The sequence below is a fragment of the Etheostoma cragini genome, chromosome 12 (genome assembly GCF_013103735.1).
Source record: "Etheostoma cragini isolate CJK2018 chromosome 12, CSU_Ecrag_1.0, whole genome shotgun sequence".
NCBI classification, from domain to species: Eukaryota; Metazoa; Chordata; class Actinopteri; order Perciformes; family Percidae; genus Etheostoma; species Etheostoma cragini.
Window position 1 is genome coordinate 13,894,620 of NC_048418.1, and position 17,317 is coordinate 13,911,936.

Sequence of the window (17,317 nt, forward strand, 5' to 3'; positions counted from 1 at the left end):
GCTCATGTCAGCCACGGATCAAAGCTGGAACAAAACCCATTACTGTAGCTGCTCTTTACTATTAAACAGAGAAGATGATGGACGGACTGCATATGTTGGTGGATGTTGTTGCTTTAGCCACACGGAGGGGGAAAGATGAATGGGGGTGCAGCAGATTAAAGTGTGGGACTTACTGACGGGTGTGTAGCTATTTAACAATCCAGTATTTGTGGCATGCAGCAAGCCCAAACAGTCATTAGCCACCCTCTACTCATAGGACACCTCATCTAGGGTGAGGGGTGAGGGTACACAGCCCACATGATTATCAAAATAATATTAGGGACAGAAAGTTGTCCACCCCTTCAGACAGAAAGAAGGCCTGTTGTCAGCATTACAGCAAAACAGCTACAACTCCGGACTTTGGTACTGGTGGGTTGTCATTTTCTCTTCTCACATCCACTCAAGCTTGAGTAACAACAAAGTTCAGTTCCCCCCCCCATAACATAAGTCTACTCTAAAACTTGGTGGTGTAGTCTTCACATGTCTCTTTGAGCTCACAAGTCATGGCTTCCTATTATAAATGAAATTCCTGTCAGAATCTTCACAAATGAAGTCTTGAAATCATAAGTGCTTCATTAGCCAGCCTATTAGTACAGTGAGAGCAGTGCCATTATACTCACCGGAGACTGACTAAAATTAATGCTGGCCAGACTTTAATGACAGTCTAATTAATTCAGCTACATCTTTTAGGTCGTAAACAAGTCTTTTAGCTGTCACTGGTGTGGGTGCTCGTGTAACAATTATAAATGACAATCCATGCTCTTTTGCTTTCAGCGGGAATCTCTGTGATGTTGATTAATAGATCAGGATCACTTCTTGGATATGGCTGAACCCTTTTACAACACTAAGAAAAAGAGAGTATAAAAAAGAAATATTTCAATAGTTTCAAAACTGCTTCCCAAAAATAGAATTTGTCATCTTTGTGGTGTCCAAGTGTCTGCTTTACCAAACTCTGCCTCAATCATGCTATGTTATTCTGCTGAAACAATAGTGGAAGATTTTGGTCATTTATCTCATGCTCATGAACCGACCAAGACCCTTAACTTTGGTAGCAAAATCATTTAAATTAGGCTTTAGTAATTTCTCAGGTAATTCATTGGATTTACATCTGGACTATCCTTCAAAAGGACTGATTGTGTGCGGAAATTTTTAATGAGCCTGCAGCACAATACAGAAATACACTTGATCCCAAAGGTAATCATTACAAAATCCTAAAATCTTTTGTGGCACAGGCACCATTTTCTTGCAACTAACAATGAGGAGCTCTCTGTTTGTCAGAGGCTATTTTTAATATAATATATATATAATATTTTCTATAGTTAATGGGCACTGGCTGGCGTGGATTCTTAGACAAACACAGAATGAAGCAGTGCAAAAAAGGTTGAGGTTGGAAGGGAGGAGGCTGAACATTAGGTACCAGTTGCTGCTGACATGACACAAAAGTTTGGAAACCAGGGGCCACACCAAATCCCAGTTGGTCAATGAAGGGAGGCTCGTCCTGGCTGTGGATCTGAACCTTGATGCCTGCTTCGTAGGAGGTTTCATCTGTGGATACAGCACGCCAGAAAACGTAACAACACTTTTAGTGTTGCTAAAGCCCATGCTGAATGCTAACAGCAAAGAGATATTCATATATAAAACCAAAGATTTTGTACATGCTGAATACTTTACAACTGTAAGATTAGGGGTGGGCATTGAGAACCAATTCCTTCTTGGAATCGTGTAAAAACTTAAGAATTCCAGTGGAATCGTTTCTTTATAGGAATCATTTGGAGGATTTTGGTTTCAAATCCGATTGTCGCTTCCCAATTTAATATGCACACGTTTTGGTTTACGTAAGCAGCCGGGCGCTTGTTGTGTTGCAGCCATGGAGCGCAGTAAGCGGCGCTCTAGTGTGGCTTTATTTTACAATGAAAAAGCCCTGTAAAAGTGCAAACCACTACCCAATCAAAAATAAAACGTTCCTCTTATTTGTGAAATAAGCATATGACCCATTTCAACTCCACCTGTCAAAGAATCAGAATTAAGAATCGATAAGAACCGGAATCGAAATAGGAATATAAGAATTGGAAAACAGAATCGTTAAAATCCACGATGCCCAACCCTATGTAAGATACAGTGGGCGTTGTTGTCCGCCATACACTGAGGCAACATGTCAATGAATGCAATATATTAGACCTGATGTCAGTTGTAAACCTGGAGAATATATAAAGATAATATATTATTAAACATAAATTCTGTATTGAGCAAGTTCTGCAGAAATTTAGCAGTAAAGTCAATAAGAAGACCTGGGTGAACCTTGCCATTATATAATGTATATTAAGTCTTACGTTCTCATGGTAAAGAAATGACAAAGAACTGGAGGAGTAGTTGGGATTTCCAGAGTAACCCAACAAGATGGAGGGATTTTTTACAAAAGGGTTATACAAGTTAAAATGTTAACGTACTGACCTGTCTCTCCCCAAACAGGCAGATATTCATCCTGCTGAATATCCAACATGATCTCCAAGCCGTTCCCTGTGCCACCTTTTAACGTGGTCAACAAAGGGTTGCCGTCTAATCCAGAGTTGAATGTGTAGCATTTTCCGTAGCGTGTGTATATCTGTAAAAAAAAGAACACAGAAAAAGCAGGAGCATTAATGAAAAGTCAAACCCTTTCGGATGTGCTGTGGTAAACTGTGTACCTGTACGAGTTGTATTACATTACAGCCTCAGGGTGGACCTTTGGGGGGTGTCCTAAGCACGGCAGTGAGCATGATCGTGCAGTGGTAAAGGCAATGAGATTGTTACCATATTTTACAGAAACATATGAATTTTCCTGTTATTTCTGAGAATTTGATAAAACAAAATTGTATATTATGCTTGAGTAAATAAAACCCCAATTAACAAACTGGTTAAACAAATAATGTTTAAATAAATCATTGGCAGGGTCCAGTACTGCCTTAATCTGGACGATAAAACTGAGATTAGCTCTAATTTTCAAGTTTATGTTCCACTTTTTAATGGTTGTTTTTTAAATTGCTTTTAAAGACATTTACTATAGAGAGGATTTGAATTGCTATTTATCACTGCTGAGGCCTTGTGAATTCCAGATGAAGTAGTACTAGCATTAAACAGGCACCAGACTCTGATTTGAGGAATTAATGAGTTTTCCTTAGCAGCAGTAGCAATCTCACTCCAAATTTCCCCTGAGTAACTTAAGAGTGAATGTACTATTTTGCCGTCATTAAATACGAATCATCTGAGGTGGAAGCTCTCTGGCCACACAAACAACTTCTAAATTGGGTTTGTAAAAGATATTTGTGTTTTTGAGCCTTACAAACTTCTTGAGAGAGCAAACCTGTGCCAATACAACTCAGCTTAATGTTTGATGTACAATCTCCACTGTAGGTTTGCTCACAACAAATCTCTTTTCAACTTAATTTCTCCTGTTGGCTTGAGTTATTTATCTTTAGGTTTCCCTGTGATTGGAAATCCTAGTGCCAAACAAGTACAAATAAAGTAGCATCATGATTAGAAATGTTGACATTTTAAACTGAACTCTACAGTTTTAATTAAGAGAAATCTTAATATTCTGAATACAGCTTGAGGGGTAGTAATGTGGAATACTTTGGAATATTTTACATTGAAAAACCTCCTGTCCAAAATTAAATGAAAAGGATTTAAATTTTCAGGTCATTGTAATTTGTATTATTGTATTGTATTGTATTATTATGTTATTTTTAATCATTTTGTCGGCCTCACAAAGAAAATGATCGAATAACTAAAAACAAACATTGGAGCCAACAACCAATTCAAACGTCAACATCTGAGAAATCAAACCTGTTTGGAATTTGAAATTACCATCTTGAAATTCCAGAAAGGGGAATTCAGTGCTAATACCAACATTATTTCTTAATGGTTAATGTTCAGAATGAGGTTTACAAGCTGTATTTTTTTTTTGTTTGGTTATGAAATCAAATTCAAACTGTAAATCTTAAAAAAAGATTTAGGTTTACAATTGCTGATCCATTACAAAGTATTATGAGCTTTTTTAGGCAAATCAAATTAAAATACCTTACTGATAAAGTTTAGAGGGTATTTGCAACACTGAGTCACACGTCCTACATCAACATTGTCCAAATATACGTACTTGGCAAACACCACCGGGCCATGTGTAATGTGAGACCCTGGCAAGACACTGTGACTGCTTGAATGAAGTTTTTGGTGGCTTTCTCATCAGTCTTGCTGTCTACATCTGTCGTCACCTTATTTTTAAACGAGTAATGCAGGAAAGAAAGAAATTTCACCTAACGATTTATTTACACAGTGTGGTGTGGTAAGGTAATGGTCAGAGGGCTGCTGGCAAAAACTCAACCAGCATAGCAAAAGCTGATCTCAAGAGATCAGAGTCAGTGTTCCATATCCAGACACAGACAGACTTACATGCAGCTCAGAAAGATTAAACAGCTCTTTGGTCCTTTTCCCCTGCTGGCTTTATAATGAGGTCTGCAAAGTGACTAGAGACCTGTTTTTAAAGATTCTGATTTAAGTTAAGATAAAACAGGAGTTTCATTTGGTCACACCATGTGTTGCTGAAGATGCAACACGAGTTTAAATCCCAATTATGAACCCAATCTGACCATGGCTTTACAGGTTGTGGAGGATCTGCACTGGTTTGTGCAAAACAGGGAAGCCGCCATGGACAACTGACATATTGCAGTGTGCAGGACTTTGTATTTAAACTGTCTCAAGACCAGTTAAAGTAGTCACAGGTACAGGTTTGATTCTTTTGTATTTTTATAACTCTCGTCTACAAAGGCAAGTGGTTGAATGTGATGCCAGTGACAGGTTGGTGTTTTAAAACAAGTGTGTAACCAGATTTAAATTATCAGTGTTGTAGAAACTAATTATGCACTCTGCATGCATTCTTTTTACTGTAGACATTTCTCCGTTGAAACCTTTAAATATGTTCTGATGACACTGCATTGAAAGCATTTGATAGAAATATTACCATTTTGAATAGTGTGACTATGGTATGCAAACGTCATACACTTCCTCAATGCAGCATTCAGTGCTTACTCAGAAATGAATGGGTGTAGACTTGCGACTGGTGTTTTAAATAAGAAGCTCAGCTGCATTTTTTAAACAAGGCCATCTAATCCACACAACCTCCAGATGTTCTAATCACAGAAGCTAAAATCTGGACTGATTTACAATGTCTGAATTATTAATCCTCAAATTTTCTTCCTTAATATTGTTGTCAGGGGTTCAAAAGCGAAAAGACGTTAAAACAACTGGAAATCCAATAACTCGCCAGGATGAATATAAACAAATGAAAGTTCCAAAAACAGTAAAGTCCTTGATTATGACATGACATTGTTTTTTTTTTAACACAACATGAAAGTCACATTGTATCCTTGAGTGACTTGTTGAAGACATTATGTTTAAAAGGGAAAAAAAAACTGTCATATCTGAGAGGCAAAAAACAGGACAGGCTTCTCTGCCGCTTTGAAACATCAACACCTTAATGTGTCTTCGGATTCATATCCACACCTGACAAATACCATCGTTCTTTCTGTACATACAGTGCTGAAGCTTTTGTAGGTGCAGGTTTCCCCTCGGAACCTGCACACCAGCAGCATGTCCTCCAACTGGTGGCCGAGGCGTCCCATCATCTCAGTGGTGTTGATGCTGTACTCAGGGGGCGGGGAGTAATCGTCGAAGTCCAGCAGGCTCAGGAGACCCTGCTTGTGGCTGTCCTTAAGGATAGACAGGCTCCTCTCCATCACTGTGTGATTTGGATACATGAGGTCCATCCAGTAGCCGCTGTGATACAGGTCCTCCTTGGTCAGAGACGATACGCGGAACACATTTTTATTGCAGAAAGTAACAGCTGGGAAGGACAAGTTGTGAGCCCATACCATGTAGATCTTTGTGATGGCAGGGTAGGACATCATGTAGATGATTCGATTCCAGGACCAGGTGCACAGGAGACTGACACAAACGAAGAAGGCCATGATCCAGACGGCTCGCTGCAGTTTAGACTTGTTCGAAGAGAAGACAAACTTCACACCGTGGATCTTGGTCCTCATTGTAAAATCCACCATGCTCTCTTTCAATGTTGGTTTCAGCGAGCTGGACCCAGTGTTTTGGTGATGGGTCTCTTGGGCATCATTGTCTTTGTGTGGTTCCAGGGCGACTGCTCCGGATGTGGGTGCTTTAATCATAATATCCTGTGTCAAGGCAGGCACTTCTTTAGCAAATGCGGGTCTTAGTAGCCCGCCCTAGACATGCCCAATTCACACACTGGCTTTCTCCACAACCTTCTCCTGGTTTTAGTACCACAGATTCCAGGTAGCAATGACTCGAGTCCTAATGTGCAGCTGTCCCACTGTTCAGCCTTGAGAATTATTTGCCGTGAAGATAAAATCAAAGGAACTGAGCTACTTGGGGGAGGTAAAATTGATTTACATAATAATTCCTTTATGACAAAAAAAAAAATCGTCTGAATCCCTCCACTAATGAAAACCATCAAGCGTAACCATCAACAGTCCTTCATCAATAGATAAATGGATGTGATAATTGCAGATGTAAGCGACGGCTTCACTCCCAGAGGCAATCACTTTGAAAATCCGGAGAGGCTTACCCCTGTTGCTCTGATCTTTCACTCCATCTCCTTCTCCAGTGCCAGACAATACTTGCAGATTTCGGGGGGTTCTCTTTCTCGCTACCCAGAAACCAACTCCTCCCTTTTTTCCAACAGCTTGAAAAGATGTTTTTTTAGACTGTTGCCTCGCAGCCTGCAGAACGGATAATAAAGCTTGTTGCCCCCCTACCCACTCTCTCTACAGTAGGAGAACGAGGTGGAGCCAGTGGATGAAATTGTTTTCCTCCGATGATGAAGTAGACCTCCAATGGATAAAGAGGCATGGAGAAGGTATCGATCAAAGTACAAAAAAATGTGATAAAGAACCTGAACAGAAATAATGATGGTCTGAAATTCTTTGATATCGAAGAAGCTGCAGCTTGCTCGTTGATCAATATATCTATATAATTGATAACTGGAGAGAGCCAGCTAGTTGGAGAAAAACTCAAAATGAAGTCAAAATATCCATAATAACATATTTCCTTGTTCATCTTTTCTGCCAGTTTCAATAAATTAATTCAAATGCAGTGTAATGGAAGCTGACATGCTGCTGCATGAAGATGCATGGCTCCGGCTGATAAAGGTGCCTTGCTCCGTTCATGTGAGACTACTTTATCAGAGGATTCTCTTTGGCAGAAAACCCAGCTTTCAATGGTCACATTGTAATGTAACTATTGGTTGATTAACCTGATCACAGCGTTGGAAATAAATGGTCGAGAAAAAAAAAATAGATTCTGAAAAGTGAAAACGTAGCAAAACATGTTGAATTACTGTGTGTACTGTGAGAGGGTTTCATTTGCAAATTTATATGGGATGAATTGGACTAAACTAATTTGATACGACCTAGTTTAAATATAACAAAAACTGAGAACTCAGAACTGATCTGCCAACTCTGAATCCATAAATTGATTTTTGTTTTATCATCGCTCCGTATCTGTACGTTAATGTTCGGACTTCTGCTGTCCGATAACACTTTCTATTCTCTACAAATTTAATCAAAACCAATGAAAAGTGCTAAGAAAACAGAAGTGAAAGTGTAAACAGAAGAAGAGGCTTTTGGTAACTGCGGTAAATTGAATGTCAAATAGTGAGTTTAATTATCACCCATTCACTTTTCAAGGCCAAGTCATTGTTCAGTATGAAGGATGAATATATAAAAATGTAATTCAATGGAAATATCAAAAGGTTAAATTGTATACTTGTAGTGATTATGCATTGGGAATCCTTAGTTCCTACCAGCACATTTGTTATTTATAATGCTGAACTTTTTTGTCCAAAAAAAACATACCAAACTTTGAAGTTCTGAATAAACATGATACCCTTGAGGCAATTAACAAATTCGAACCGGGCTCCAGAGGGGCAATCTCTGCTTTCCTTCGTATGCTTCACGGTGGAGCTCCGATGAACACAGAGGTGTATAAATGGGCATGGGCAGAGGAGTTGAATATGGAGTTAAATGACAAAATTTGGGAAGAATGTCTACGTAATTTGCAAAGGTGTTCAGTTAACACTAGACACAATCTGTTACAGTTTAAAACACTCCATAGATTATAATATTCAAGAGAATAGTTACACAAATTTTACCCAGGTATCCCACCAGTATGCAACCGATGTAAGTCCCAGATAGGTACTCTAGCACATTCTTTCTGGTCATGTAGTAAACTACATTCATGTTGGAAATGCATTTTTCTTTTCTTTTCTGAGGCTTTTTTAGTAAGAATCTGGTACCCTGCCCCTTGGTAGCAATCCTGGGGGCCACAAGTGTCCTTTAGTCCATCAATAAATCTGAAGTTAGAGCCATTCAATTTGGGATGGTGATTGCAAAAAAGTTAATTCTACATGTATGGAAAATGGATTCCGTGCCTACATATAGTTTGTGGCTGCGAGAACTTTCAAATACTTTGCATCTGGAAAGACTGAGATTTTATAATGAAGACAGAGGAGACAAGTTTGAGAAGACATGGGACCCAATCCTGAATCATCCTAAAAATGTGAACCCTTAGACGTAGGCTACTTTAAAAGGCCTCACTGTGAAAATTTGTGTGTGATTTGAAAATTTCTATTTGTTAAACTTTATCTTAAGATGTATTTTTTTATAGTATCCATCCTTACCATGACCGTGGAACATTATTGTAATCCTAAATGTGCTGTGTTCTTTATGTTCAGTATATTTATTTTTTATTTTTTCCCTCTCTGTTAATTTTTTTGAAAATCAATAAACATATTTCCCCAAAAAAATACTGAACTTAATTTCATAACAAGATGATTTCAAAGCCAGACAATAGTATTGCTTCATAACAAAGAGAAGGGGGGGGGGGGGTTCAGCCTTATGTTCAAACCTTTTTATTCTTACAAACAACCAAATAGGTTGGTTTTTTTTAGTTGTAGAAATAAAGATTTTCTTTTTGTTTGGGAAAGATCCAATCAAAGTGAACAATAGGCTCTATTTGAGTATCAAGAGGGATAACTACATCAGTGTCAGACCCTATAACAAAACACAACAAAGAGGAGAAAAATAGTATTGCTGTATGAGGGAAAAATGTCAATAGATATGAGGCAGCTTTAACGTGCAAGTTGATTACTTGAGCTCATTTTTCCTTTACAAGCTCAGCAGAAGCAAGAGGTGGACCCCTCACTTGGATTCTGAATTGCCCATCGTCAGCATTTTGAGCCAAAGCACAATTTCATTACTCCCAGCTGTACAGGTGGTAGAGGTTACACACAGGCAATGCACGACTGTTATCAATACTTTTTTTTTTAACAGTGGCCCTCCACCAACCGACTTTAATTTCATTCTTTCACTGTGTGGTCAATTTAAGCACAAGTGAGCTTTCAATCAATTTGGATAATCAATTAATCTTGTGAGTCATTTTTTCATCAAAATTAGCTTACCAAACATTCTTGAGTTTCAGCCTCTTAATTGTGAGGTTGCCCTACTTTTCTTTGTCTTAAGCCTATTTAACTGTGTTCGGCCACTAGGGGTAGCAGACTTGTCTTGTGTTTCCAGCATGCAAACACAACATTAACATATCATCACCGTTTATGTTTATTTATTGCAAACTTGTTAGCAAACACTTTCTTATTTACACACTGTGTTGTTGCCTGGTCAGAGTAACTAGGAAGGTGGTAGGTAGGCGGTCCGTGTACTTGGCGGCCAACGGATTTTCGTTTTGAAGTGAAAAAAAAAAAAAAAAACGAAAAACAGCAAGTTTCCCAATTCGCATTAGTAAATAGGAAACAAAAAACGGAAAACAACCCGTTTTTTGTTTTGATATTAAAAAATTTGTTTTTTAATATCAAAACAAAAAACTTGTTGTTTTCCGTTTTTGAAAATCCGTTGGCCGATAAGTACACGGACCGTAGGCAGACTCAAACATTGTATGTTTCCAGAGGTGATTATTTTATTTGCAGTGGTCTGCAGTACACGGATAATTAAACAATCAAACAAACAAACAAAACTTAAGGGAAATAACACATTAAACTAGTAGCAACACTAACAAAAGGCACATGTTCCTCACCTCTTTTCCCACCTGGGAGCACACTACCCACTGTTTATATAGGGTGGTCAATTCCCACCCAACTGCTTTAGCCCATCCCATTCTGATGCAGTTTGATCTACTTAACATAACATTAATGCCTAGAAATCTCTCAAACATATGGAACTTAGTTACCAGTTCACTCCTATCTCCCACTGACTAGAAATCAGGTCAGGGTTATTCACACATCTTTGTATTATAACCAAAATAACCATAACCAATAGATTCAGATGACTTATTTGGTAATCGCAGCATTGCGAGGCCAGCCCTATAACGTGAAAGTCTGTCACTGAGTGAGCGATGACGTGAGTGTTGGTGTTTCCCCATTGGCCGATACGCTTTCAAAATGAATAGGCGCTGTCCTCCATTATGTCCACAGGGGCTGCTTATAGTTCTGTTTGACTGACTACCGTTTATTACACATCTATCGCACGCTAAGGATGGAATATTCTGCTGGTCTTGGATAATCCTCTCTGAGGGATGTGGGACTAATAGTCTGACATAGTCTGACTAACCAGATGTAGGCTCCTCCCCTTTTCCTATTGGCGCTATCTATTTTGCGAGATCACCATCTCTGCCTCCTGAGTTTAGTGCTGCCCAAGACCATCGTGTTTGGTTTAAAAAATATTATAAAATACCAACAAGCCAGAGCATCCTGTAGAGACACTGTATGTCTGGCTATTAGGGTGACCCCAAGTAGTCTACTATTCAACGATTTGATCGAAGGATCCTTACTCGACTGCTAATCTCACAGACGCATCACTGACTGTCAATTAACTCCCCTGTGGTTTCTCTGTGGATTGCTACAATGAGAGGAAATGGAACTAGGGCCAAAAGTTCTATTTACAACTACACAAAGCTTAGACAGAAGGGGCAAAAAAAAAATACAACTGACAACTTGTAGCGCGTTTCACCTCTTTTGACTGGTGTGGAGAAAATGGCAGCCAATGTCTCTAAGGAGAATATGGATCATACACAGTCATTTTTTCTATTGGTAATTTAAGAATATTGATCTATAAATATTGGACGACTTGAATGAAGTGTTATCGATGTTTTTTTTTATGGTTTTCAGCAGAACCAATTATGAGAACAAGGCAGTGGACTCTAGTTCTACAAGTGCATACTGGAATTCAATACGTCCCCCTAACTTGTGTTATTGGAAATATAAAATGCTCCTATAAGAAGGTCTGAGCATTTCCAATCTACTCATAACAATCCGGCGAAACCCTCTGCTATCATGTTTCTGCACTGCAGCTTAGATTTTAATGTGAAAACATTTTTAAAACTCTTTTTATTTATGAAATCATTCCACAAAATCGTGATTTAATTAAAACATCCCCTCCAAGACAGTGCTGCAATCACTCCAGAATGTAAAGTGCTCTGGGCAGAAGTTAATGATTTTTCTTCTCTATAAAGTTGCTATCCTTATTGAAAACACATCTCTGCTGCTCACGCATTTTCATTTCCATTGTTATCTTGCAAACTACATTTTATCTCTGTCTTAGTATTCAAGATTTTAATTAGAGGATCATGGTGTGTCAGAATTTGCCAAATTGAGAAGGAGCAGCGATTTCCGTTTGATGAAAAAGTAGAACTATTGAAAGGAATTATTTGGGAGTATGTTTCAAATTTATACATTATTTGCCCAGCTTTAAGACCAGTTCAGTGATCCCCGAGGCTGTCAGGGAATGACACTAACCATCCACTTTTGTGTCAAAGTCTAGTTGAACCCCAGAGGTCTCATTAGAGGAGGAGTGGAGTTTTGACTGAGTAAAGGGAAGAGCTCCTTCAAGGGCCAGTGAGAATGTGCAACACCAACTGAAATACTGGCAGCACTTAGATGCACATCAGAAACACACACAGCTTACACAGGGCAGGGATACAGATGAGAAAGAATAAAAGCTATGTCCAATATTGTTGTTGTTACAGTAGAGCTAAACTGAGTAGTTCAGTGGTTAGATTAATATACAACAATTTGCATTACTGATTAATTATTTAGGTTAGGTAAAAATGCCAAAAAATCAACTGGATCTAGCTTCTCATTTATGAATAGTTGGTGTGCTTCTTAATTTTCCATGATGTTAAACCACATCAGAATCAGAATCAGCTTTATTTGCCAGGTATGAGGACACATACGAGGATTTTTTCTTTGGAGCATCTTTGCTCACAATGTGCTTACACATACGAAACAACCAAAACAAAATATACACACTAATATATATACACAATATCTACATACTCTAAACAGAATCAATAAAGAGGCATGAGTGCAATGAAGAGTTCAATCAAAATAATTTAAATATGGAGCAAAGTTCAAAGGATACTGGGATAAATAGTATGTTATTATATTACAATATGAACAGTATGATTTTGTTTTTCTTTGGATAGTTGGACAGAGAAAAAGGAAAATTGTGATTTCTGCAATTATAGGCCTAATAATTAGTTAATTGAGTGAACAATAATGAATCAATAATGAAGTTAGTTGCAGCCTTAAGTAACTAAACATAAATAGAAATAGTGCTGCAATTAATGATTATTTTCATTACCCATACATCTCCCAATTACCTTGATTAACCAATGGTTTTGTTTTCTTTTATAAAATTGACAGAAGAGAGAGAAATGTGAATTAAAAATTCAAATATAATTTCCAAGGTGGTTTTTCTCAAAACCCAAAGATATTCAGTTTAATCTAATCACTTAACTAATCATTCAACCAATCATTTAAGCTTTTCATAGAAATCTTACTTTTTGGCTTTGTACTGTGTTTTACATTGACAGTAATATGGATGCAATACATTTGATCGGTATATTTAATTAATTTAAGATCACTGACAAACAAACAGCAAGAATGGATGTTTTACCATTAAATGTTTTGACAAAAGTCTATGAAGTTCTGTAAAATGTGATATTTGAATGATTAACACCGATTTCTATATCTAATATTAAGGACATATTTAATAGTAACTCCATAAGGAATCCTTATGGAGTTACTTGATATGCTCATGTCACACTCAGATTCAAATGAATACTTCACAACTCAACTCCCAGAGAATTTACAGGTATATAATCATGGCCAAAATAAGGCTGAGAAGTGATGTAAGATGACCAAATAAATGCAAATCTAGAACAGAAGACAGATTGGCAATCAGGAATGTCACATTGGTGGACAGGCAGCTTCTTTAGCAGAGGGAGACATCTTGTGGCCTGCCTCAAAATGAAAGTAACCTCCTTGAAAAGCAACACAGCCACTTTGTATGCTGCAAGAGTAATGCAACGGAAGCAAGAATGGATTTGTAGCTAAGAGGGGCTTGTACTATGAAATACCTCACCTAGAATTCATCAAAAGTTATAAATGTTGGCATGTTTTTTGTAAGAAAAACTAAATAAACCCCAATGCTGTTTGGGATGATAGTCCATTCACTGTAAATCTTACTGGTCATAAAACTATTTTAGTTTGTACATTCCACAGTAATTGTACACATCTCTGACACAGCACATGTACAGTGTATTGACAGGCCAGGTGTAGAGCAGATGCAGTCTGTATCAATAAAAAGCAGACGCTGCCGGCTCCACCTGCCATCTTGTTCCCTTGTTCCATTCCAGGCAGAATCCCCCCCCCCAAAAAAAACATAAGCGCCGTCACTCAAGCTTTCATTCTGCAGCCTCACAGTCACACTTTGATAAACTCAGTCCTCATATTTTTTTAACCAGTACTTTCCTTTACGAGGATAATCTTTTTATTTATTTTTAGCATGTTCTCATCTTGTTTGCTCAGCTGGAGGCTTTTGGTATCCCTGTCTTAATCCATTTTGCCTGCTTGCCCAGAAATTTAGCATTGCAAGCACTTGCTTAATATTGCCATGGAAAAACAGCATTCATTCCATCAAGAGTTTCTCCTGTGTCAGGTGAATATATTATAAATTCAAATCATATTCCTAAACACCCACAAGGTTACACAGAAACTCTCTTTCAAGCATTCAAATAATGTAATTACATAATCTAAATGTAAAGGATTTTTTAACTTTAAAGTGGATTACATCATAACTAACACTTCCAAAAAGTGAGTTACTATTTGTCATGTCTGGCCTCCCCTGTACAGTAACTTATGATGTCAAAGGTAATCTCAGTTTACTTAATATAAGATAATTATACAATACATATGAAGGTGCAAGGCAACGTTTATTTTGGCATAGAGAGTATGGTATGGATCCCAGAGGCCATTAGAAGAAACGAAAGCTAAATATGGGCTTGGTAGGTAATCTAAGATCAAAAGGACATAGGGCAAAAAATGAATCATGGTTTTCAATCATATCATTCTCTAGTAAAATAAATCTGGGTATTACAAGCCTAACACATGCTCTTGTGTGGATATCACACAATGCCAGAAGGCTAGTAATCTACAACACAACATAATGGCATTATTGGTTTTGGACAGAGCCACACTTGTGTCCAATGTCTCCACCTAACAAGCTAATTAACTTAAGAGGTTCTGTCAACTGGCACCGCCAATGTCGGCCTCAGATAGAATCTGCTTCCTGATGTGCAAGTCAGCAAAAAACATCCCCATGCAGCGTCCCCACTATGAATTTCTTCACTACTCCCCTTCAGCGCCATTGATAGGACTGCCAATACTGCACTTACAGTAAGAGTGGCTCCCACAATGGCCTTTACAGACACTGAGTAATGGAACAAACACATTTCGTATTTGCTATATTGCCTGTCATCTACACTCACCGCCTCAGATTTGTATATTTCATTGTTTGTACTGTGGAGCTTTATTTTATCTCCCCTCCTTGTTCATGCTCCAGTCAAAACTGTAATTTGTGCTCCTTTACACACCTCTTCCCTTCATCTCTCCTAATGCTTCCAGTTGTGCATCGCAGCACTGGCTCGTCTCCAAAGCAGGCTGGTTCTCAGCGACGGTGTCGGTCCTCAGATGAGTCCCAGTCCCAGCTCAATCAAAGCACAGCTTCCTTTTTCTTTTTCTCCTCCTTTCTCATTTGTTTCTACTTTGTCTTAGCTCTCTCCTTCAACTCTTATTTCCTGCTTTACCATCTTTATCCATCTCTCTTATAAAAGCTGCCACTCGTGTGTCTCTTTCCTATCTCCTACACTGCCTATTTTCTGAACAGGTCTAACACTCAATCCTGACTTCTGCTTCCTTTACTCAACCTTCTCTTTTATTTGACCTCCAAAGCCAACTTCAGCGTCCGTGACTATACTGCAGTGGATCAAGCAAAACACCACATCCTGCTTCTGGTTTGGCAGACCCTGAACAAATCCCCAGCCACAACAGACAGGCCATAATATTAAAAAGGCTCAGGCTTTGGTGTCAACACAATCTGATACCTCAACAGGAAGTCCAAACACACCACATGAGATCAACAGTACAAAGAAAAAATGTGCTAGAATCATTAGTGCAAGCTAGCTAAAGCTCTGAGCTGGTGATCGATTGAAATTATATAATGCCAACTTCAGCATGCACCCTGCATACTGACAGATGATTGATTTGGTCAGAGCCAGTCTTGCAGGTTTAATCCACAGCAGTGAGTTGGGCCGTGTTGGGTGCTTTACGCTTTGGAGTATTAATAAGGCAATCAATCACACACAAGATGGACGCATGAGATTAATTCAGATATTGAAATAAAGGCTCCCCTAAAAAAGTTGTTTGGCCGATAAGTTGTATTGAAATCGGATGTTTTCTTTAATATAATCTTAAAAGATATACACAAACAAAAAAGCGTATTACCACAGTTCACTCATACATTGATAAAGGGACATTTAAGGCTATGCTCCTGTATATATGTATAGCACTGGGTAGAACATTTCCAGCATCTACCATCTGCCAGCCTTTAAATATCTAAGACTCGTTCTCCTCCAGTGAATTACAGCATCAGCATCCTCTCCCCCAAAAATATTTCATTACTTTATGCAGAGGGAATAATTGCACATGGGGGACTTGATATTTCCTCTCCAACATTTCTCAATACCACTGCACCCATATCCAACTCATTAGCAGAAACATCTGGTCTTTCCTGTCACCGTAGGCATGCTGTAGTTTCTTCAGCCCATGTTTCTTTGTCTGACTTTGACACAAAAATGCACATTCAGGCAGAGCACACAAACATGCATCTATATTCTTGAACACAGAAATAAGATGAAGAAGTACTGTACAGGTAATAAGTTAAAAGAGAGCAAATTGAATAGTACTCTAAGGGTTTAAATAGGAAAGTTTATCTACGTACTATAGTTATGCTTTGCAATTTAAATCCCATATCAAAATGCATAACACTTGGAAAAAGTACCTTAGTAAAATATATCAGCGTAGGCATTTGAAACATTTTATGCATATATTTCCTCAAATTTTTCCATATGCAGAGAGCTAATTGTGAGATGGTGTCTAGACCTAGCGTGAGTCATCTCAGGGTGATGTTTCTGAAGTATATAATGGGTAATCTCCATTTCATCACATCTCATCTCCTGTGAGAGGACCTGCCCCTGAGCCGCCCACAGTAAGATCAGCAGGCCAAGAAGGGGGATTTCAGGCAGCTCCATGAATATTTAATTAGTCCCCTCTATACTTAGGCAGTCAGTGTCTCCAGTTTCTGACATTTAGCTGAAATTTTCCCTTTGTGCGTAGGGATGTAAAAGAGCCAAGGTCACCTAACTGACCACATCGATATCAAAATCTGCCTTTATTAGCTTACATGTGCCGTTTTATTATTGAAACTCAAATCTGGTGCGCCATTTTTATTTACAAATCCAAAGCTCTTCTTATAGTAGATGTCAGGTTTGGTGTGGGTTCAATTTAAACTATTGTTTCTTACACAACATAATAGCACTGCCACTGTAGACTTACTAAGTAATTAGTTTGAATCCTTTGCGTCAGTTCTACTGCCGCTGGAAAGAAATTGTGTAGCATGACAAGCCCATCTTGGTGCTAGGCTTTCATCACTCAAATCAATGGCCCATTTCATCGAAATACAATCCTTCCCCTGTCTCTGCAGCAGGACGATTAAGTTCCCTTCAAATTCTGCTGACATGATTGTATCGGTTTGTTTAAGGCCTGAAAACTAAGGAGAAAAAAAACTGGAATTTAACTAAAATAAATGCA

General features: G+C 38.3%; 1 protein-coding gene across 5 annotated transcripts in view; it reads right to left on the reverse strand.

The window, feature by feature from the left end:
• Window positions 1-17,317, reverse strand: part of asic1c (acid-sensing (proton-gated) ion channel 1c) — an 87,667-nt gene that overhangs the window by 9,325 nt on the left and 61,025 nt on the right. For 3 of the 5 annotated variants that reach the window (XM_034888475.1, XM_034888474.1, XM_034888476.1), the window contains 2 exons: window positions 2,491-2,641; window positions 1,457-1,584 (listed from right to left, as the gene is read on the reverse strand). In XM_034888475.1, coding sequence (XP_034744366.1) covers window positions 1,457-1,584; window positions 2,491-2,641 — 279 coding nt within the window. Of the gene's footprint in view, window positions 1-1,456; window positions 1,585-2,490; window positions 2,642-5,606; window positions 6,827-17,317 lie in introns of those variants that run through there. The other 2 variants (XM_034888473.1, XM_034888472.1) reach the window with 1 other exon arrangement.